Source organism: Ptychodera flava, chromosome 9 (genome assembly GCF_041260155.1).
Source record: "Ptychodera flava strain L36383 chromosome 9, AS_Pfla_20210202, whole genome shotgun sequence".
Lineage (NCBI taxonomy): Eukaryota > Metazoa > Hemichordata > Enteropneusta > Ptychoderidae > Ptychodera > Ptychodera flava.
The window spans coordinates 40,686,985-40,709,613 of record NC_091936.1 but is presented as its reverse complement, the minus strand read 5'-3'; the positions used below and the strand labels follow the sequence as shown (position 1 = coordinate 40,709,613).

Genomic DNA, 22,629 nt, shown 5'->3' with positions numbered 1-22,629 from the left:
AGAATGATCCGTATCTACATTTCAACTTTTATTGTTCACTTGATCAAAAGTGTCATTTACCAAAGAAAACTGGCACAGATTTAGAAGCGAGACTTCTAAAATTTGGAATTTGACAATCCTGCACTTTTAACAAAGGGAAACCACCTGTTGACACTTCGACCGTACAGAAAATCCCGAATCACAGCCAGCCAGGCTGTCTTCTCTGTTTGCGTGTCACCGTTTTACAGCGCCGTAATTGGTCTTTACAATCAACATTTACGATTGCAGACAGCTTTTATGTCTTCTGATGCTTTTCTGCAATTTTACGATTCCACGAAGGTTTCACCTTTACGTGCACAACTGTCCCGGTAAGTGGAATCGATGGTGCACACAGAAGTGCGCGGTGCGTCCAAAGAGAGCACCCCCCCAACCGCGATCATGTCATGTCGGAGGGATTCAAAAACATTTTTGTCAAATGAAAGAAATTGTCGAAATTAAACACATTTTGATATAATATACGTAGAAAGATAAAAAATATATTTGTATAAATTATAGGGAGCAATAATTTTTGATCGACAAGACCGAGCCACCGTATTAATGTTTTATGATTTGAAACTCCAACAAATAGCCTGCATAACCATGTGAAGGGGTTGGAAGATGACAAACGGTTAGCTTTCAAAATTGGTTCTTATTTAACACATTTAAAAATCAAAAGCTGAAGCTACTGCAAACTGAGGTCAATCATATTTTGATACAACTGAGCATTGTCCTACCATCAAAGGTGTCCGTTTACAGCTTACAGTAGCAGTGTGAGGGCACTCAACATGGCTGATTGCGTCTCCAACGTTTTTTATGTTGTTTGTTCACGATGTTGGAGAGGACGAAGATAATAGCTCACGGCTTATCTGAATCGTTGAACTCAGCTCATGAATATTGACAGCAAGATTTAATTGTCAGTCTCTCAGTATTTTCATGTCGTTGAGTTTTGTGTAAACACTGACATACCCAAACGTTTCGCTTGGTCAAATGACCGAAGACGTGTCAAAATTCGTTGACCCGTATAGCTCTATACGTATCCACAGCCGTGACATCAAACGTATGGTTACGGTTTGAAGTCATTTGAGAATGTCATTAAGCTTCTTTTTTCAAGACAAAACGTATGGTTCTCCATATCGGAAATGGTAGAACCATTCCAGACTGAAATAATGCAGCGTGTACGTGACATTAAACGCTACCCTTTCAAAAAACGTTTTGACTCAATCACTGGCGAACGCCTCTGTAACACTTCACCCACTGTGCTACTGTGTAAAACACACCGTGGTTAGTACATCTGAGACAGTTTGAATTGTCTGAAGGCAAGCGCGTCTATCTATCCACCCGTCCTTTGCGCTTGGGTCTTTCCATTTTTAAGTGTCTGGACAGTTAACCTCTTCTCCATTTGTGGCGAACAATAGATGTGATAAATAAACCTTTTAACAATAGTTGTATAGCGGTCTCTTGTATAGGGCATACATGGTACACTAAAATCAGTACGCACATTTGCCAGTGTCTGCCTGTCGATGACAAAAAAAAACTGAAAATGGCTATTCACATACACAATGAGCTATAGGTCCGTTTATTTTGAAACTAGGAAAGCACCTTAAAACATTATTGCCCATTTTCTTATTTGTCTGGACCCCTAGCAACATAACGGGGAGCCGCTGATAGACAATAGACGAGTGTTGAACAAGGGCCGTTCTCGTGAAAACAATGAAAAACGGACAATGAGCATGTCCTAAACTTGGGGTGTCTCCAAGTTGCGATGGGCTACTTTTATATCTTCGCAACCTTCAGTGTCACACTCCGGTCGTGTGGAGTTACCTTGGTGCCAGGATCCAAAACTTTGTGCGGAGGGGTCGGGTGTGTCTAGAGACTCGATTCTCCGTGTTTTAAAAGTCGGACGCATTGTTCAAAGTGTGCCGTATGTATGTTTTGAAGAAGCGTTCGCTGGAGGCGACCAGACAACTAGTCTTCACGTAGCCGCTGGAGATTTGACTTTTAATTCCTACCTCCAATTCTCCACCTCGCGTCTCTCTGGAACTGTCTAGTCCACTTTCCGTCGAAACGCCCGCCGTTACAACCGTTGACGGGTGGCAACCTAAAAATACCTGGAAGCTCAGGCGGCGCATATGTTTGCGCGAAGAAAAAAAACCAGCTCCTAAATGCATGGTCAGGTAAGTAGTTCCCTTCTCTGAATGGAAAAGGGAATGGAGTGCAGTAACTGCCTTCGGCGTAGTGTTTTTAATTAGCGAATAACATACAGTGCGTGAGGGACAGTGCTAGATATTTTCAGGACCGTGCCGACCTTACGTCCCCAAAGTATGCGGTACCGAGTGAATCGTAAAGGAAAGCCACAATGCTTCGGTTTTTCTTACCGACATACGTAAAGTTTTACTGTGTACTTCACGATCCTAATTATGTTCGGCTTCTTTGCCAATTTCGGTGGCTAAGTGGTCCATTGCCTGGTGATGTGGTGGACGGCACTTTGAGAAGTTTAGAATCAGAGAACACTTCGCAGTACTGTAATGTCAGACATTCCAATGCAATACAAAAGCAGCACGCTTGCATTGAAATAGCTGTATTATAACTTTGTATTTTCCCCCTTGAAAACTAGACCTACCATTCAGATATTAGCTTCTGGTAGAATTCATACTGTACAGGAAGAATAGTACGAGACAGCGTAGAAGGTTTGATTGTTACCAGTGAACAAGGCGTGTTTGCTTACAAAAGTGAAGAGGAGAACAAAACCCATACAGCGCATTACTGATAAGACTTCGTATGACTTTCACTGGGAATGCTTTCTCGATCGGCCTTAGCCGGGTCACAGTATTATCCCTTTAAGACGTTTTCGCGATTACTGTGTAGAACGATTCTTTTGTAAGCTTACTTCACTTTATACCTACAGTTCAGTGGCTAGGAAGACTTAAAGGGGTTTCCATTCAAGGAGAGGGATACCGTAAACGCCAGGAAGGCGCCATGTTGGCTGACTACGATCCGACTTCAATCCACAACTGCCGAAAGATATAAGGTACATTTCCCGCTTTGTATGGCTTCCATTTTCATCTCCATTATATATCCGTGGCAGAGAACTGCACTTAAACACAAATTGCAGACAAGTATATTATCAGCGTACGGACGCAAAGTTTGTGTGGGTATCTTTCGGATGATTTTCTTGTACAGTTGTGGCGGAGAACTAACTGCGCTTAAAACGCAAGCACATTTAAACCATCAGCGTACGGACGCAAAGTTTGCGGGGGTATCTTGGAGATGATTTCTTGTACAGTTGTATTTCAGTTGTGTTCAGTGTTTAAAACTATGATCCTTATTGACCAGGACAAAATGAAATGACCACATTTTGCTTCAAAACTCATTACACAAATCCGTATTTAGTTGTATCTATTTAACTCAATACATTGGAAATGTAAAATTCAGAAAGAGGTAGACGCCGGATCAATGTTGTATTTTTTCTTTGAAATTGTATGCTGGCGACTCTCACCTTTATTTGTGCAAGCAATACAAGTAAGACGAAGGAGTGATTTTGAGTAACTTCTGAAAACAGTGTGCTTGGTATGGAATTTGCCAATATGGTCCAATTCCAAAATGATTTATTACTTTTCACGATGTTGCACCTACTGATGAGTAACCCAAATTTCTTCTATTCTAAAACAGCGTTCTTTTCTGGTTTCTTCTTCAGATTTATTCATACTATTTTAATTGTTTCACATAACGGATATCATGTCGGACGACATTGATTCGGCGTCGGATGGTGAGCCCGATAGAGGCTACGACTTTGCGGCAAATCAGGACCAGTCGTCGCCATCTCCGGCCCCGGCATCCGAAAGTGAACATAATAATGCACGAGCTGAAATAGCAGAAGCAATCAGCGAGACGACTCTGATCTGTGCCATTTGTATCAACCGCTTCACCCGTCCAAAGTTGTTACCCTGCCTGCACACGTTTTGCGAGGACTGCCTGGAATCGTATGTTGTGGACAATGGGGGCGCCCTAGAGTGTCCTGTCTGTGGAAAAGAAGACGAACGACCTGTGCGCGCTCTGCCAGACAACACTTTCCTCGCCGGCCTGATCGACGTGAAGGATATTCTAAGTTCGGAAGCACCTCCAAAATGCCAGGTATGTGAGGAAAACGCCACCAAGAGGTGTTTTGAGTGTGCGCAGTTTCTCTGCGAAGATTGCGAACAGAAGCACAAAAAGATGAAGCTTGGGCATGGGCACAAGATCATGTCCCTGCAAGAATTCACGGAAGGCGTGGAGAGTGAAACCACGTTGTTGAAAAGATCATCTTTGATCCATCCAACAGTGTGCCCACACCACGAGGGCAGTGTCCTAAATTCTTACTGCGAAACATGCGATGTGCCTGTATGCGACAGCTGCGCAGTACATGACCACCAGCCACCAGATCACCACGTCCGTCCACTGCAGGAATCCGTCGATCGACAGTTCAATTACCTCGGGAAGTTGCTGAAAGAAACTAAAAAAACGAAACTGCCCTCCTTGCAGCAGAGTTTAACAGAGGTACGGGCCATAATGACAGACATCGAGACCCAGTGCGACTTCGCCGAAATCAAACTGCGTGACAGGGTGAGAAGGGAGGTAGAAATGGTGCGGAAATTGGAGCAGGCTGTGGTAGACGAAATGGAACATAAAATTCTGGGGAAACGCGCTGTCTTGGATGAGCAGTTCCAGCGTTTACAGCAAGCCATCAACAACGTACAGGATTGCTGCGATTTCACTGAGTCGCTTCTCAAGTATGGAAATCATTTTGACATGATCGCCCTCAATGCGGACATTGAAACCAGACTGGTGGAAATGACGGGGACTAACGTCAAGTTAGATCCGGTGGAAAGCAGTGCTATCGAGTTCGTCAGTAACGAAGACTTTCACGGAAGTTTGACCAAAATGAATCATCTCGGTATGGTTGACGTGAGACCAAAGCCTGGAACCCCAACGCTCAGGTCAACCTCAATATCGACCGATAATTCTCCTAGGACCAGTTATGATGATGAAACACCAAGAACCGTAAACGGAGAGTATGCAACGCCAAGAAACCAAAGACCGGAGCTCGAGATACAAGATATACCACAAAAACCAATCCTCCTTTCTACGCCAACGATGCATCTTCCACCTGGAACACCACCACCATACAATAGACAGCCCCAGAAGAGCACCAGAGACGCTGTCACCATGACAACAAGAGATGTTGGTTCCATGACGACCAACGGGGAATCTCCTCAGAGGTTCACGCCTTTGAATTTGAGACTCACGCCCGCGCAAGATGGTAGACGGTCGAGAGGTCCGCAAGTAAGGCAGGGTCGGGCGGGTGATGACGCGGTGTCCGCCAGAGTTTTGACGCCAAGACACGAAATTCACCGGGCTAATGTCACAAACAATCCCGATGGCAGCTACTCCGTCGGGTACGACCCACGTGTTCCTGGTAATCATGACTTACGGGTCAGTTTCCGTGGTCAGCCATATGGAAGTTCTCAGCCGTTGGCCATCTCCATGGCTCCCGAGTACTACCAACAGATGGCCAGAGGAGGTCGCCAGCCCGCACCTATCAGCATAATTCTTAACCCACCATCCTATAATCCATATTACGCAGACGATGACGAAAGAGAAACTGGTTCTGCAGACGACGACGATGAATGGTTGGAAGGGAAACCGTTCCTTAAGATCGGCAAGAAAGGAACCATACCTGGTCGGTTTTGTGGTCCCCGTGGCGTGGCCGTTTCACACAACGAAGATATAGTGGTCGCGGACCGAGGAAACAACCGCATTCAGATATTCCGTAAAGATGGCGAGCTAAATCACGTGTTCTCGTACCGTAACTTCACCAGGAAGTTCGATCCAGTCGGAGTCGCCGTCACAAACAGCGAGCAGTTAGTTATCAGTGACTACGACAACAGACAAGTCCTCCTCTGTGACTACGATGGCCGCATCATCCGCTCAATTGGTTCGAACCTCCTAAAAGGTCCATGGGGTGTTGCAGTTAGTAGCCACGGTCTCGTACATGTGGTTGACCACCCTGAGCACACCGTTCGCTCCTTCTCACTCGACGGCACCCACGTTCACTCCTTTGGCGGAAAGGGGCAAGAAGCGGGCCAGTTTAACTATCCTTTATACGTCGCCTGCAACAGCCGTGATGATATCATCGTATCCGACTATTGCTTCCATCGCGTCCAGGCGTGTGACTACCGAGGTGGCTATATGTTCGCCTTCGGCACCCACGGTGACAGGGAAGGCCAGTTTTACCGTCCCACTGGACTGGCCTGCACCGACAAAGATGAAATAGTCGTCAACGACTACCTCAGCAACAAGGTGCAGCTCTTCAAGCCGAACGGCATCTTCATGAGACACCTGAACAGCGACAGCAAGTGGCTGGAGTGTCCCGAGGGCCTGGCAGTTGCATCTTCGAAACCACTGAGAGTAGTGGTGGTTGACAGCGGTCATCACTGCGTCAAAGTCTTCTAAGGCGGCGACGTCCATCAATACCGTTACTATAGGTTTGAACCGCGGTGAACGCGTCTTTCACAGTTTGTTTTTCGGTAACAGTAAAAATGTGTGAAAGTATGAATCTATCTATACAATTCGCCCTGCTTCAGGGCCTATAATACACCGTGAAACACCTCCGCAACTGTTGTAATATCACGTGAACTCTCTGAATCAACAGGTGGTTGGATATGTACACGTGTACATTTCTTTGTGAAACTATTGCCATCTACACCATTGGGTGTTAAAACAATACTGGATATACTCATATGCGTGATGGTAAAATTGAAATGAATAGTAAAATTTCTTTGAATCCATGAAGTTTATTGTACAAATTGAATCATTTTCCACCATTCCCTTTATCTTGTAATAAATTTATTAACATAGAATGTAATTGTAGGTCGACAATTGAGCAAATTAACACTTTTAACTATAGGTAAGCGGACGAGTAGGAGAGGCGGTTAACGGAATTTAATGATTAAATTCCGTAAACCGCCGACTACGAGTTCGCTTACCGTGTTATAGCTGTGGAAACGCAGCTATCTGTTGGCGGGTAGCGTGCGTCAGCTTAACTCATACATAAACAACCTTTTTATACCAAACCTGTACAGAAACTCGCGAAACTCGATTTGTGTACAGTTGTGCCAAAGTGTTTCATGACGTATAAGAGGCATCATATCATTACCCCAAGTTTTTAACTCCTTCAACAGATTACAAGATTAGACCCGCGTATTAATTTACCAAGTGTGTTTCAGAAGTTCGAAGTATTTATCACTCATATTAATCGTTGACGCTGAATCAACTCTTCCAGCAGTCTTTGCCGATTTTAATTCTTTACAAGAAAACAGCAAAACCTCAGTATTTGATTAGCCAAGCCGATCTCTGTACCACCCACTGATAGACAAAGCAAACAGACATTGAGAACAAGTAGCATTCAATACTTGTTAAAATTAAAAAAAAACCAACAACAACAGGTGTATTAGTAGTTTGACACTAAAATCGTGCAATTGGCCTTACTCTGGATTATGTTAGTATATTTTCATACCTATGTAATTTCTGTGGTATGCTGTCTGTATGTTTATACTGGCAGCAGTCCCTTCTTCTCAGCAGCAATCGCCTAAAATCAAGTTGTCTTTTGTCTTTAAATACTTTATATGGTTGTGATTTGTATTGTTTCCCAATAAATAACATTGCTTTTCTTGATTATGTACTGTTTCTGTAGTCTTTGTCAATTGTACCTGACAGTCGCTTTTTGCTGAATAAATAGCTTGCTGTCAGCCAGGCCCTTCGGTCGATCTGCAGCGTCGACAATCTAACAGAGCTGAACAGTCTGCGAGAATGCAACAGCAGACCCGCTTCGGAAAGGGAGCGACTGGTAAACACAGTTAATGGTTTGCAACCCGAGTGGACAGACGGTTATTCATTCAGCTGAAATACTAAACTAAAGTTGATAATAGGTGCATCGATACGCGGTATCCGCCGTCTTTCCCCGCTCTGCCTAGAGGTTTGGTGCGTGCATACAGTATGTCATAAACGAACAGACTGCCCCAACAAAATTAATATAATAGAAGATTCGAAATTCCTAAAAGGAGAAGATTAGGAAAAGTAATCGATACACATTAATTACAAACCCACTGGGGATTTTAAAATGACTAAAAGATTGCATTTCAAACAAAATCTCACGCTGACGGAATTATGTAAAGTTTTCCGGATTTTAGTCCGATTTACGATATCAAAGCGTACTATACCGGTACACACCTTAGAGCTAACTCAGAAAACTGAAAGATGTTTAAGACACGAATCCTCACATTTCTTTCCCTGGGTTTGCATGGTTAGAAGTCTGCGTTTGGTTGTTAATTTGACGTCATTGCATCGGAAATCTACGTTAATATGGCTTAATATGAAATGAATATTCTGAACATTGGCTATGTAGAACGTGGCAGAAACCAGCGCCTCTCCCGACATGTTTAAATTCACCCAAGGTCTTTGTCCGATTTGGATTGTGGTGAGTCATAACGTGTCAGAAGCTGTTAACTTTTTCATGACAAGCAGGGGACCGTGATCCTATAACGCTTCCTAACTTTTCCATTCGTAGAGTTCAACGAAACATAGGTCTGTCTTAGTTCCATGGACCAAGTTTTCTAATTTATGTACTTACATTGGTATAGAATTTATTTCAAATACATCTTACCCAAAAACGAATAGTACGTACTCTTAAAAACTCCAAAAGATTTGAGCACACAGCACCATTGTTTCATGAGTTGGCAATTCTTGATGTTTATAAGCAATATACTTATCAAACTGTAGTTTTTGTTTATGATAACATAAGTGGAAATTTTTCGCTAGAAATTCCTTGTTACTTTTCAAGCATTCAACATCTGTATCCTACTCGGTCGAAAGATAAGGGAAATCTTCTCATCCCTAAATATACCACTAATATAGGACAATGTTCAATGAAATACTCTGGTGTTACACTCTGGAACCAAATCCCAGAAAGTATAAGATCTGTGAAATCCAAGTCAAAAATTAAAAGAGACTTGAAACGTCATGTCTTTTTATCGAACGTGTACTAAGTTTTATAATTTATGTACTTACACTGATATAAACACGATTGGAACTAATTTGGGATAACTGGATGGCGATGTAAGGTCGTTTTAACCTGCAAATGTAATCTCATCTGCTTTTCTTTTTAAGTTACACATTTGTTTTCATGAGTAATTTGTAATATTGCAACATTCATATATTTGGCAACTAACACTTTTGAGAAATTTAAAAAAATATGAAGATCCAATTATCCCAAATTAGTTCCAATCGTCTTATCATTGCATCGAAAGGACAGAGAGCATATATGGTTTAATTATGGACTGTCAAATTATTTCAACTTTGGGTCATTAAGGATTTAGTGACATATACCCGTCTACAAACTTTTAAAATATCTGCAACAAACACTACAATCATGGCAGATATTTGTTGAGGTACAGTGCCCTCTAGAGCATCACAGTTTTGGTGTGGTAACATGAGGGTACATGTATTTGCATACCATAACACAGTCTATCAAAGTTTCTGTCGCATTCAAGATGATACATATGCAAGTAATGAAACATTTTAGCTGCTCTAAGTTTCCGGAGAACACCCCATCATCATAAGCATACTGAATTTTGATCCGTGCCATCTTCACTGTGTGAAATATTCTACACTATTTGGTAAACAAGGGAATACAATGGCTAGGCGAACACTGAGGGCTTTGGCATGTAATGAAATTCTTGTCAAAATTCTTGCCAACTAAGCTACACTTACTTCATTTTTGTGATACTGGCGGAAAGCGTCTGAAATTGCCTGAAACTCTAGACACACCAGAGAAAATGGCTACTATTTCAAACATTTTAAGGAGGTGAAATAAAGTGCGAAATTTTTATTGCCAGACATATTGTGAGGTAAAGTTATGTAGCTGACATAACATTTTATTTATTTATTCATTCATTCATCCATTCATTCATTCATTCATTCAGTCATTCATTTATTTATCTATTTATTTATCTATTTATTCAGGAGAATGATAAGCAGTGATGAGTTACCAAGGTATGACGAAGCAAAGTTCATCAATTTGATAATAAATCCAGTACTGAGTCCAGCTGATGACTTACCTCACTAGGGTCATTGTGCGGAGCTGACAAATTGCCAGGCAGTGTAGAACTCTTTCTATTGGAACTGGGACTACCACCTGCCACCATCATTGACTGTGTCCTGGAAGCTCTGTCATATGTTGACCGTGTCTGATTTCTCATCCATCCTTCCTCCAGCGCCAGATTTCCATCTGTGTGACTTCTGGGCATGGGCTCTGCCTGTGTGGAAAAATGAATACATGTATGAAATGAGGCACAGGTGGATTTCACCCACACACGGTGACACACCAGATATATGAGGCTTTACTACAGTGGCCATTACAAACCCTTTTCACTTGATGCTATGATGTCACTGTTCATGAGATGGTCCATTAAGCTTGGGATGAGAGCAAGCAATATTGAACTAAGTAAATGTAGCACTTAAGTCTCAAACCTTTTAATTTTATTCAAAATTTACAAAGCAGTTGGCAAGGATAGCAAAGAAAACAATATATCCAGAACTGTCAAGGTACTTTAAGGTTACCGTAGTATGCGCCGAAATCAAAGGCTTAAACTTTTGCTCAAACCTTTTTTCAACAATATTTCAACCGTGCTCTTTCAAAATCCTGAATAAAAATTGGGGGTCACCGTGCAAATTTTTGTGCTACAGAAATTACAAATTGCTCAAGATTTACAGAAATTTTCAATTCAAAGTGCACCTCAACAGGCAGGGAAACTTTAAGGTTGTATGCGCCTCAAAGAAAGGCTTAGACTTTGGCTAAAGCTTTTCTCGAGCAATATTTCAACCATACTCTTCCAAAATCAAGAATAAAAATTGGGGGCACCGTGCAATTTTTTCTGCTAGAGACGTTACAAATAAAATTATCCATGATTTGCAGATATTTTCTATTGAATCTACAGCTGAAGAGGCAGTTCAAGTTTATAGTAGTATGAGCCTCAATCAAAGGCTTAAATTTTTCCTCAACTTTTCGTCAACAAGATGTCAACCATACTCTTTCAAAGAAAAGAATAAAAATTGGTGGTCACCGTGCATTTTTCTTTCTGTAGAAATTACACATTACCCACGCTTTACCGTTATTTTCCATTCAAAGTGCAGCTCCAGATTCAGGTAAACTTTAAGGTAGTGTGCGCCTTAATAGAAGATTTCACTCAGCTGAAATTATTAGCTTGCCCAATTCAAACTTGTTGTGTTTTGCAGAAAAACTACCATCTACCCTCCGCGATGTCCTACAAAAATAATGATTTTTATTACCGTATATTTGTATTGAATTCCTGGTATGCTCACAGCTTAGTATTTGACGGCAGCAGACCGTGTTACGTCATAGAATTCAACCAGTTAACCGTTGCTATATCGACCCCAATTTTAGTAATCGAACACCTGCAAAAAGTGCCAATATCCATCCGCTAAATCCAGGCGAGTGTTAATGGAGAAATTCAGCTGCGAATGTCGACCATGATAGTAGCACCGTTATAATGCGAGTGAATAAGTAATTAGCAGCATAGTTTAGAAGGTCTTAACCTAAAATTGACACAAAATGACAAGCGATAATATCCAACGTCTTTTCTAAATGAAGCAATTCATGTGCGTGTTTTAGCGGTGGTGAATGCTCCAATTTGAGCATTATAAGCCAAAGCGTAAGACAGCATCTTGGTGCGGCAAAACCCTTCACTAAGTTATGAAGAGCCGGCATAAAATGCAGTGGTCACGTGACCTCGGGCTTTCCATTCACTTACCGCTCCTCAATGTATTGCAAAATTGCTAAGATGCAAATCACATCAAAATCAATCTTAACGGCAGAAAATACATGGTTTTTTCAAGACTATCTCCTGTCATTTAGTGCCTTTCTAACTCATATCTTGCGGATTTACCTCGCTGTCACACCAGGTCACTTTTAACTCGAACGTACCGGAGTCACACCACAAAATTGTACAATCAGTTCAAGTCGTGATGACGTACGTATGACGGATCGATTTGAGCAGATGCCAATGCTCTTTCAAAATCAAGAATAAAATTGGGGGTCACCGTGCAAATTTTTGTGCTAGAGAAATTATAAATTGCACAAGATTTGCCGATATTTTCAATTCAAAGCGAGGCTCCAGATGCAGGTAAACTTTAAGGTAGTATGCGCCTCAATCGAAGGCTTAAATTGTTGCTCAAACGTTTCATCAATAATATTTCCAACATGCTCTATCAAAATCAAGAATAAAAATTGAGGTCACCGTGTGCTAGATAAATTTCAAATTGCCAAGATTTGCAGATAGTTTCATTTCAAAGTGCACCTCCACAGGCAGGGACACTTAAAGGTAGTATGGACCTCAATCAAGGGCTTAAATTTTTGCTCAAACGTTTCATCAAGAACATTTCAACCATGCTCTATCAAATCAGAATAAACATTGGGGGTCACTGTGGAAAGTTTTGTGCTAGAGAAATTACAAATTGCCCGAGATTTACAGATATTTTGAATTCACAGTGCACTTCCAGAGACAAGAGAACTTAAGGTTGTATGCGCCTCAATGAAAGGCTTAGGCTTTCGCTCAAGCGTTTTTCGAGCAATATTTCAAGCTAATCTGTCAAAATCAAGAATAAAAATTGGCGGTCAGCATGCAAATTTTTGTGCTAGAGACATTACACATAAAATTATCCATGATTTGCAGATATTTTCTATTGAATCTACAGCTGAAGAGGCAGTTCAAGTTTATAGTAGTATGAGCCTCAATCAAAGGCTTAAATTTTTCCTCAACTTTTCGTCAACAAGATGTCAACCATACTCTTTCAAAGTTAAGAATAAAAATTGGTGGTCACCATGCATTTTCTTCTGTAGAAATTTCAATTACCCACGCTTTATCATTATTTCAATTTAAAGGTGCAGATCCAGAGGCAGGTTAACTTTTAGTTTGTGTGCGCCTCAATGAAAGGCTTAGACTTTCGTTCAAGTTTTTCTCGAGAAATATTTCAACCATACTCTTCAAAATCAAGTATAAAAAATGGGGGTCACCGTGCAATTTCTTTTGACATAGAAAAAACAAGTTACCCACCTTTAACCGTTATTTTCAATTCAAAGCGAGGCTCCAGAGGCAGATAAACTTTAAGGTAGTATGCACCTCAATCAAAGGCTTAAATTTTTGCTCAAACTTACTCAACAACATTTCACAATGCTCTATGAAAATCAGAATAAAAATTGGGGGTCGCAGTGCATTTTTTTCTGCTAGAGTAATTACAAATAGCCCAAGATTTGCCGTTATTTGCTATTCAAACTATAGATCCAGAGGCAGGTAAACTTTAAGGTAGTATGCGCCTCAATCAAAGGCTTAAATGTTTGCTCAACCTTTTTAGTTTACAATAGTTCCACCATGCTCTATCAACATCAATAAAAAATCGGTGGTCACCTTGCATTTTTTTCCTGTAGAAATTACAAAGTACCCAGGCAATGTGCAGATCCAGAGGCAGGTAAATTTTAAGGTTGTATACCCCTCAATGAAAGGCTTAGTCTTTCGCTCAAGCTTTTCTCGAGCAATATTTCTACCATACTCACTCAAAATCAAGAATAAACAAAGTGGCCAAGATTTGCCGATATTCGCAATTCAAAGCGCGGCTCCAGGTGCAGGTAAATTTTAAGGTAGTATGCGCCTCCATAAAAGACGTCGCACAGATGAAATTATTAGCTTGCCGAAATCAAACCTGTAGTGTTTTGCAGAAAAGCTACCATGTACCGTCCGCGTTTTCCTACAAAAATAATGAATTTTATTACAGGTATATATGTAATGAAATCATTTTATTATGACAAAATTGGCCTAGAAGGTTCTTCGTTCTATCTTCTCGACATCTATGCACCAAATCGCACATATGCAAAATGTAATTTCTTTAAGATTATGTACAACAATGTAAAGCTTGCAATGTTTGACGACGACAATATTGTGATCTGTGGCGATTTTAATGTATCTCTCAATCCTAAAGTAGACAAGTTTTCCAGTAGTGAAAGAAGTGATGGCTCTAATGACGTCAGCGCAAGAATATCTTTAAAGAATCTTATTGGTTCATGTAATTTATTTGATGTTTGGCGTAAGTTACACCCTAACAGTAAGCAATACACATGGAGGAGAAAGAATCCTCTAACACAGAGTCGTCTTGATTACTTCCTAGTGTCCAGTGAAATACAAAAGAACACCTCATCATGTGAAATAATATCTGCAAGTTGTACTGATCATATGGCAGTTGAACTTTCTTTTGTGTACAGTAAGCAGGAAAAAGGCCCAAATTACTGGAAATTTAATAATAGTCTGTTGGAAGACAATATTCATTTAAACACATTAGTCCTTTTTATTGATAAATCAAAAGACAATTATAAACATTTAGTGAGCAAACAGAAAAATGGGAGCTATTTAAGAAGTCTTTGAAACACTTCACTGTAACTTACAGTTGTCATAAGAATCTATGTCAACGTAGCAGAAAGCAAGATCTTGAGCAATTGTTAAAACAAAAAGAAAAAGTACTATGTTATGACCCAACAGAAGAAAATTACTGTTCATATCAAGAAATCTCTGCAGAATTGGAGAAAATTGTACGAAATGAAGCAGAGGGTAGTCAAATCAGATCAAGAGCCCGTTGGGTGGAAAAAGGAGAAAAGAGCACAAAATACTTTTTAGGGTTAGAGAAAAGGAATAATGTAAAGAAAAATATTGTAAAACTCAGAGCCGGGGACGGATCACTGTTGACAGATCTCGACTCCATCTTAAGTGAAGAGGTCAATTTTTACAGCAACTTGTACAGGGAAATTCCACAAACTATTTCTTTTGAAGACTTTACACGAAATATTCATCAACCTGAATTGAGTTTATTACAAAGGCTATTTTGCGAAGGTATTGTTTCTAATGAAGAATGTGACCATGTATTACACAAGATGAAAAAGAACAAGTCACCAGGTTATGATGGTTTTACCATCGAATTTTACTGTAAATGTTGGCCATTACTAGGCAATTTGATGGTTGATTCATTTAATGAAGCTTTTGAGAATGGTAGTTTGTCAATAACACAGCAAAGAGGTATTCTTTCATTGTTACACAAGAAAAATGAATTGGAGTATTTAAAGAATTGGCGCCCAGTTTCCTTATTGTGTGTTGATTATAAAATTCTTACGCACGTTTTATCAAATAGAGTGTCAAAAATCATTTCAAACATTGTAAACACAGATCAAGTAGGATATATTAAAGGGCGTTTTGTTGGTGAAGTTGTTAGGCTGATCGAAGACATGTATCATTACACTTCAAGGTACAATATTCCTGGAGCAGTCCCTGTATGTTGATTTCGAGAAGGTCTTTGATTGTATTAATTGGAACTTTATGCACAAAACATTAGAGAGTTTTGGTTTTCGGACCCGACTTTAGAAGATGGGTGAAAATATTTACTCCAACGCTCAAAGTTGTATCATAAATAATGGGTGGTTATCGAATTTCTTTTCACTTTTTCGAGGAGTCCGTCAGGGGTGCCCTTTGAGCGCTGTGATTTTTATTATATGTGTTGAAGTTTTGGCATGCAAAGTGCGTCAATGTGATGACATAAAGGGTATACCACTACCATGTAAAAATTGTGGCAGGAGTGTTGCAAAAATAGCCCAATAGCTGACGACACTACCTTATTTGTAAAAGACGAAAATTCGATTGTAAAAGCGTTGGAAATTATGGATGACTTCGAGAAAACGTCTGGTTTGAAAGTAAATAAAGAAAAACAGAGGGTGTATGGTTGGGTAAAGAAAAAAACAAAAGAAAATGTGCGAAATCGGTTGCTGGTCTGAAGTGGACTGACCAGCCGATTAAAGCTTTAGGAGTCTGGTTTGGATATGACCGACAAAAATGCGAGCATTTGAATTGGGATTCAAAGCTTGAAAAATTCGAGAATATTTTGAAGTCTTGGGGAATGAGGGATTTAACTATTCATGGTAAAGTGCTTATAATTAACGCACTTGGGATTTCTCAGTTAACTTATTTAGCATCAATGATAGCAGTTCCAGAGTATGTAATTCAAAAAGTTGACCGTTTAATTTACGAATTCATTACAAAAGGTATTGGTAAAATAAAAGAAATGTTCTCGCTGGGCCACTATGTGATGGTGGATGCAACATGCCTAATATTTGTTTAAAGGTAAAAGCGCTGAAATTTATGTGGATTTTGCGTTTAATAAGTGAAAGTGATGCATGCTGGAAAAACTACCCTTGCTATTTATTGGAACCCGCATCAGATTTTTCGATGTTAAGAGATTTTTTGTCCAGAGATATAATTTCATCAGAAGCTGTGCAACCGAGGTTACCTTTATTTTATCAGCATGTATTAGAATCGTGGAACTCTATTCCACAACATGAAGAGCAGGTTGACAGTGATGCAAAGGTAATTTTGTGGAATTCTAAGTTTAAACTTTTTGTAAGATTGAGACGTAAGGTAGAATATATTGTAACTGACAAAAAGAAGGTAGAACTACAGAAACTGAAAACTAAAGATGTGTACAAACTTTTGCTATGTCAATTTTCGCAACCAGCCAGTATAATGAATTGGCGAAGAGAGTTCAAGCAGGTGGCTAATTGGCAAGATATCTGGATACTTGCTAACAAACTTACGTCTGAAAATAAAGTGCGTGCATTTCATTGGAAATTTTTGCACAACAAATGCATTAATAATGTAAAATTGCACCTTTGGAAACTAAGGGAAAACTCTCTTTGTAAGTTTTGTAATTTGTATGATACAACTCAACATCGTTATTTTGAATGTATTATTGCTAGAGAAGTATGGAAAACGATAGAAAAAATGGCAAAATATAGTGTATGGAGTAGATGTTAATAGAAACTTGAATAGCAAACTCAACTTAATTGTGTTAGTAGCAAAATGGACAATACACAAATTTCATTGTACAGAAACAAACAAGTCACATCTGAGACAATTATTGCAATGTGAATTACAACGAAGGAATTTGATTTAACTTCATCTTTTTTTCTGTTATAGTTTAAGTGTGTAGCATTACCACCAGGTTTTGAGAAACTGTCGTACATACATTCTGTGATGTAAACTTTTTTTTCCCACTGGGAATAAATAAATAAGGAACCTTAAAGAAAAAAAAAATGTAATGAAATCATTGTATGCTCAGAGCTTTGTATTTGACGGCAGCAGACCGTGTTACGTCATAGAGTTCAACCAGGTAACCTTTCCTATATCGACCCCAATTTAGGTAATCGAACACAAGGACATGCAAAAAAGTGCCAATATCCATCCGTTACATACAGGCGCGTCCGAAACTTAAGCTGCGACTGCCGACCATGATAGTAGCACCGTTATAGCAGCATGCTGTTATGCATATAGTAACCAACGTTTTTTGACTTATTTGGTTTCGTACTACAAGTAGTAATATTTTGATAAAATGCCCAATAATTTGTAACAGAAATGGGTAACTGTCTTCAACTACAGTGGAACCCAATCGCGGCAAAACCTTTGGGGTTCCCACCCTCCCCTAACCGGGCCCTGTTCCCCTTAAGCCGACAAAAGGCAGTATCACCATAATATTCGCAATTTAAGGCAGTGGCTTTAGTGACATTGATATCATAAATAGAAACCTTTGTTAGCTGAAAATAACTTGATATTGACGAAAAAAGTGCGAAAAAAAACGTAGTACTGCCAAAGACCAACAGCGGCCCTCTTTGTGTACTGAGAGCTAGCTTAAAGGGAAATCACGGCCTGCTTCCATCGATATTGCGTCTGAGAAGAGAGACCGCCTCCGCCGCATCATTGTTTTCCGCAATGTATAGCTGAGGAGTAAACCCTAGAAAAGTGATGTCGTCCCTCTTAAAGAAGCTGAGTCGAGTACTCGGCCGTGTGGGGGCGTTCTTGGGCACCTCCAACGCAAAAAAAGGCCGCCGGAGCGCACAGAGTGCCCGAATTGGCCGAATTTTGTCAGTTTTTGTTCTTGAAATTCAAATGAATAACCTTTTTTTTGTAACGAACAAAATTTTTATTGACAAAGGGGAAAAACAGAACAGTAAAAAAATCAAGCAACGGACAAACAAAAACAAAACTGGGAAAAAACAGTAACAACTGTAACAGCAAAGTGGTATCCAGAGTCAGCTTTGAGTTTGGGTTTAGATAAAGATTTAAGTAACAATTTTTCATCTTCAATACAAATGAAAATTTCATGTGAAAACTGTTCTATTCTTCTGTACTTCAGAAAATCGGGAATTAAATTCAGCAAACCCATCCATTTCAACTTATTATTCAAACTTAAACCTTTCCTTTCAAATTCTCTCCGTGGGATCCTTGCTTGACCCTTAAACAGGTCCGAAACAAAATGAATTCCAACATCATTGAAGATTTTATAAAGATGGATTTTCCGCATAACAAAATGCACTTGTTGTTCCAAATTAACTGGTCTTTATCCCCAGTTATCTGATTGACCTCTGACCATGCATCCAAACACTCACCAATAAAGTGTGTACATGTGACTCGGCGATGTGGGGGCGTTCTTGGGCACCTCCAATGAAAAAAAAGTCCGGCCAATTGGCCAAATTTTGTCAGTTTTTTCCTTGAAATTCAAATGAATAACCTTGCATTGCAGCTTTAGCTTCTATTTAAGCATATATTTGACATCTTTCAACATACAGCCGTCTGGGAGATCAAGTTTGGCAAGAAAAGCATCAACACGGGGGCAAAATTTTATCCAACCAAAACACTGAGAGAATTATTAAAGTATTTATCTCTAGAAGAATGAAACAATAGGTCATCGGCTCAATACATTCCCCAAATTTATCGGAGCCAAAAACCAGAAAAGCATGGCATGCAGAGGTTGATGACCAGGAGTGACCCCAGGTCAATCCAAAGTGGCGACAATGGTTTGTTTTGTTGTTTTGTTTGTGTGGTGATTATTTGACTCTCACGCGTAATGCTTTCATTACCCACGACGATACGATAGACGATATGCAAAATATTTTAGATGACCCTTGCTATAATTTATGCAGGCATCTGATTTGTAAAAAGTAAAGTAAAGTAAAGTAAAGTAAGCCTTTATTGAAATCGTATCCCAGTTGGAACCTTGATCATAAAGTACAATAAGGTTTTGCAAAAACAACAATGAAAGAGTATATATAATATATATATAAATATAAATATCTATACATGAGGTCAACGTATAAAAGGTTCATAAATTGTTTACTTTGTCTTTTTCATTTTGTCTTGTCTGAGTTTAAAACATGTATGTATGTATTTTCCCAATTCACATAGTGATGCTTTATCTGTCCTTGAAAAGATGCTTACAAGGTCTTGTGTGCCTCTGAATGCGTTTTTACAAATGTTTAGTTTACTGAAAAAATCATGTCTAATGTCTGTGTATCCTTTGCAATGAAAAAGAAAATGTATCTCATCTTCAACTTGTTTGTTTTGGCAAATTGGGCATGCTATGTCTATGACATCGAGGTTTCTATATCTACCTGTTTCTTTGTGTAGTATGTGTGCACTAATGTGTAACTTGCACAGGGCTGATCTGTGATCTGGGTTTTTTATAACATGAAGGTAGCTTTCGAGAGAGAAATCTTTTTTTCAACTCTCTGTATGTGCGAAGTTTATTTTTATGGTGCCCTTGTCTATTATCATCATGAATCAATTCAATGCACATTTTTCAAATAGCTGTTTAACTTTTACATTGAAATTAGTATTTAAACTGTTTGTCATTTTCTATCTTTACATTCATGGCATCTCCAATATTTACGAGCAGCAACGATTGTTTAATTCCTGACACCCAATTATCTGTATGTGCATTGTCCAGTTGACAACCCAGATCATAAGCCTCACGAGTCAGTGTTGTATCTGCTTTCTTACTTATTTTTAACCAATATTTGACCATTTGTGTTATGCTTGAAACAATTAGAGGATATCTACCCAGTTCCATTAAACATGCTATGTTGGATGCTTTATTATTCACTTTAAGTATGTGCTTGCAAAATTTAATGTGCAACTTTTCAATTGTGTTTGTTAAGTTTGTGAGTATGGTTTTTGCATTTGTGCATATGTCCGCAGTCCATACTTCTGTACAGTATAGCAGAATAGGTTTTATCATAGCATCAAACATTTGTAAACGGACCTTAATTGGAATATTTGACTCTGCACAGAGTAACTGTCTCAATTTAAAACATGCCTTCATAGCTCTGTTTTTCAAATCAATTTGTGCTCTGTTTAGTTTTCCTGTAATATTTAACTTTATGCCAAGGTAAGTATATGTTGACACATTTTCCAACTCATTACAATGTATAGTAAATTTAAATTTGTTGAAAATTTTCCCCGATTTGTTGAAAACCATGATTTTTATTTGAGAATGTTTATGCCTAAATGCCATTTTTCACAATAATGCCCTATTGAATTTATAGCATTCTGTAGCCCCGTAGGTGTCTCAGATAGTAGAAGTAAGTCATCGGCATAAAGTAGACATGATAAAGTACTCCGTAATAAAGTTGGTGGGTCATTGGTGACACAACACAATTAAGCGAATCTTTTATGTCATTAATGTATAGGTTAAAAAGCAGTGGGCTTAAGCCGTCACCTTGCCTTATTCCTCTCTCCATGGGAAACTGTTCAGTGAGTCCCTCTTTCACCCTAATGCAACCCTTCGAAGTATTTTGTATCAAAATGTTCGTAAATGAAAGATAATTGTCTTGTCTCCCAACCTTTGAAATAATTCAAATTACGTGGGGTCCGCCTTTCGTTATGCCAAGCAATATACGTTTGGCGCAGTCGTAAGGTTAATGACCGGACCAGGGTGACCCAAGGTAGTGTGACCTTAGTTAGGGTAGGGTCCGTGTTCAAGACTTCGTTGAGTTCACAGTTTTCCAACGCTTTCAACTCTTCAAACTAAGTTATCGGCCATGAAAACTTCATCTCTTCAAAGTAGGTCATCAGCCAAGCTCAAATTTTCGTATAGTCAGCAGACAATCAGACCTGATGAGATTGATGGCTGTTATATTTCTTTGCTTCACAGATCATTTTGATACGACCGGTAAATTGAAGAGTTACGGTTGTGATAGATTAATTTATAAACAATGCCGTACAATAATTTGGAGTCAGAAATATATGCTGTTGTGTGTACAGTAACCAACCTTTTTTGACTTATTTGGTTTCGTAAGACTACTAGTAATATTTTGACCAATGGGTAACTGCCTTTAACTAGTGTAGTACCCAATCCTGGCAAAACCTTTGGGGTTCCCGCCCTTCCCTACATCCCCACCCCTCCCGCCGAAGAAAGGCAATATAACCATAATATTTGCAATATAAGGCAGCGGCTTTAGTCACATTTATATCACAATTAGCAAAATTTCTAAGTATTGACGAAGAAAGTGTGAAAAAACGAAGCGCTACCAAAGACCAACAGCCGCCCTGTTTGCATAGTTTGGACCCAAATTGAAACAATTTCAACTTGGAAATTCATGGCCTACTCCCATCGATATTGCGTCTGAGAAGAGAGGCTAACTCCGCCCCCTCAGAATTTTCCGCATTGGATAGTTGGGGAGTCATGTTGTCCCTATCAACGATGCCGAGTCGAGTACTGGGCCGTGTGGGGGCGTTCTTTGGCACTGCGAACGGAAAAACCTCTGCTGGCGAGTTTTGGCCGAATTTTGTCATTGTTTCTCTTGAAATTCAAATAAATAGCCTTGCATTGCAGATTTAGCTAATATTTAAGCATATATTTCATCATAAAGCCGTCTAGTAGATTCATACAGACGTCTGGTAGATCAATTTAGGGATCAAAAGCCGCCTCTGGGAGGAAAACGCTAATCCATTCAAAACACTAAGAGTATTATTAAATTATGTCAAGAACAATTAAATAATCGGTAACGTATAATGTATAGTATATGTATACTGACTAAACTTGTGTCGAAAATAAACTGAAAAAATGTTGTGCTTTTTGTCAGAGAACACGTTTCAAAATGTGTTCCCTGAACGACCATTGGACCCATCTTTGCATATGTCACGAAAGTGCCCATCATGCTTATTTATCATATGGTCAAAGCGATGCTAAGAGAATTCAAAAACTCCCGCCCAGTGTTTCCAATGGCTATGTCATCAGTAATCCCCCTACAGTGCGCCAAAAGTCCTGCAACCTGTTTAATGATAGTTACTTAAGCATCCTTCAAGTTCACTCCACTTAGTTGATAAATTCCCAGAGATTTTTCCCACATAATCCTTCGTGTGAACACAGAATGGTATGCGATATGAATATTTTCAGTTTGCAGTAATTTGTTACTTGATTGGCACATGAACTTCACTTGGGGTCAAAACAACCCTAGGTCTGTTGTTGAAATCAACACAGTTAGGGATGGATTATGATATCTTTCTTGGAGGGTGGTCAAAACAAGAATATGAAAATGATTTGCCGTCCAAATTTGGTATATATCTCCGTGAAGTGGGTGGAGCATACATATTTTTCTTAAATTATACATTTCACTTTCTGAACATTATGTGCGAT

The 22,629-nt window shown here is 39.4% G+C and overlaps 1 protein-coding gene across 1 annotated transcript; it reads left to right on the top strand.

Moving 5' to 3' along the window:
- Nucleotides 1-1,766: 1,766 nt before the first annotated feature.
- On the top strand, nucleotides 1,767-7,728 carry LOC139141002 (tripartite motif-containing protein 2-like). Its single transcript, XM_070710550.1, has 3 exons — nucleotides 1,767-2,192; nucleotides 2,924-3,046; nucleotides 3,713-7,728. The coding sequence occupies exon 3, from the start codon at nucleotides 3,754-3,756 to the stop codon at nucleotides 6,505-6,507; it is 2,754 nt and encodes a 917-aa protein (XP_070566651.1). The 5' UTR covers nucleotides 1,767-2,192; nucleotides 2,924-3,046; nucleotides 3,713-3,753; the 3' UTR covers nucleotides 6,508-7,728.
- Nucleotides 7,729-22,629: the final 14,901 nt, after the last annotated feature.

What these genes read in the sequence shown, in the direction of transcription:
- LOC139141002 (XM_070710550.1), top strand. Translation starts at nt 3,754, where the DNA reads ATGTCGGACGACATTGATTCGGCGTCGGATGGTGAGCCCGATAGAGGC.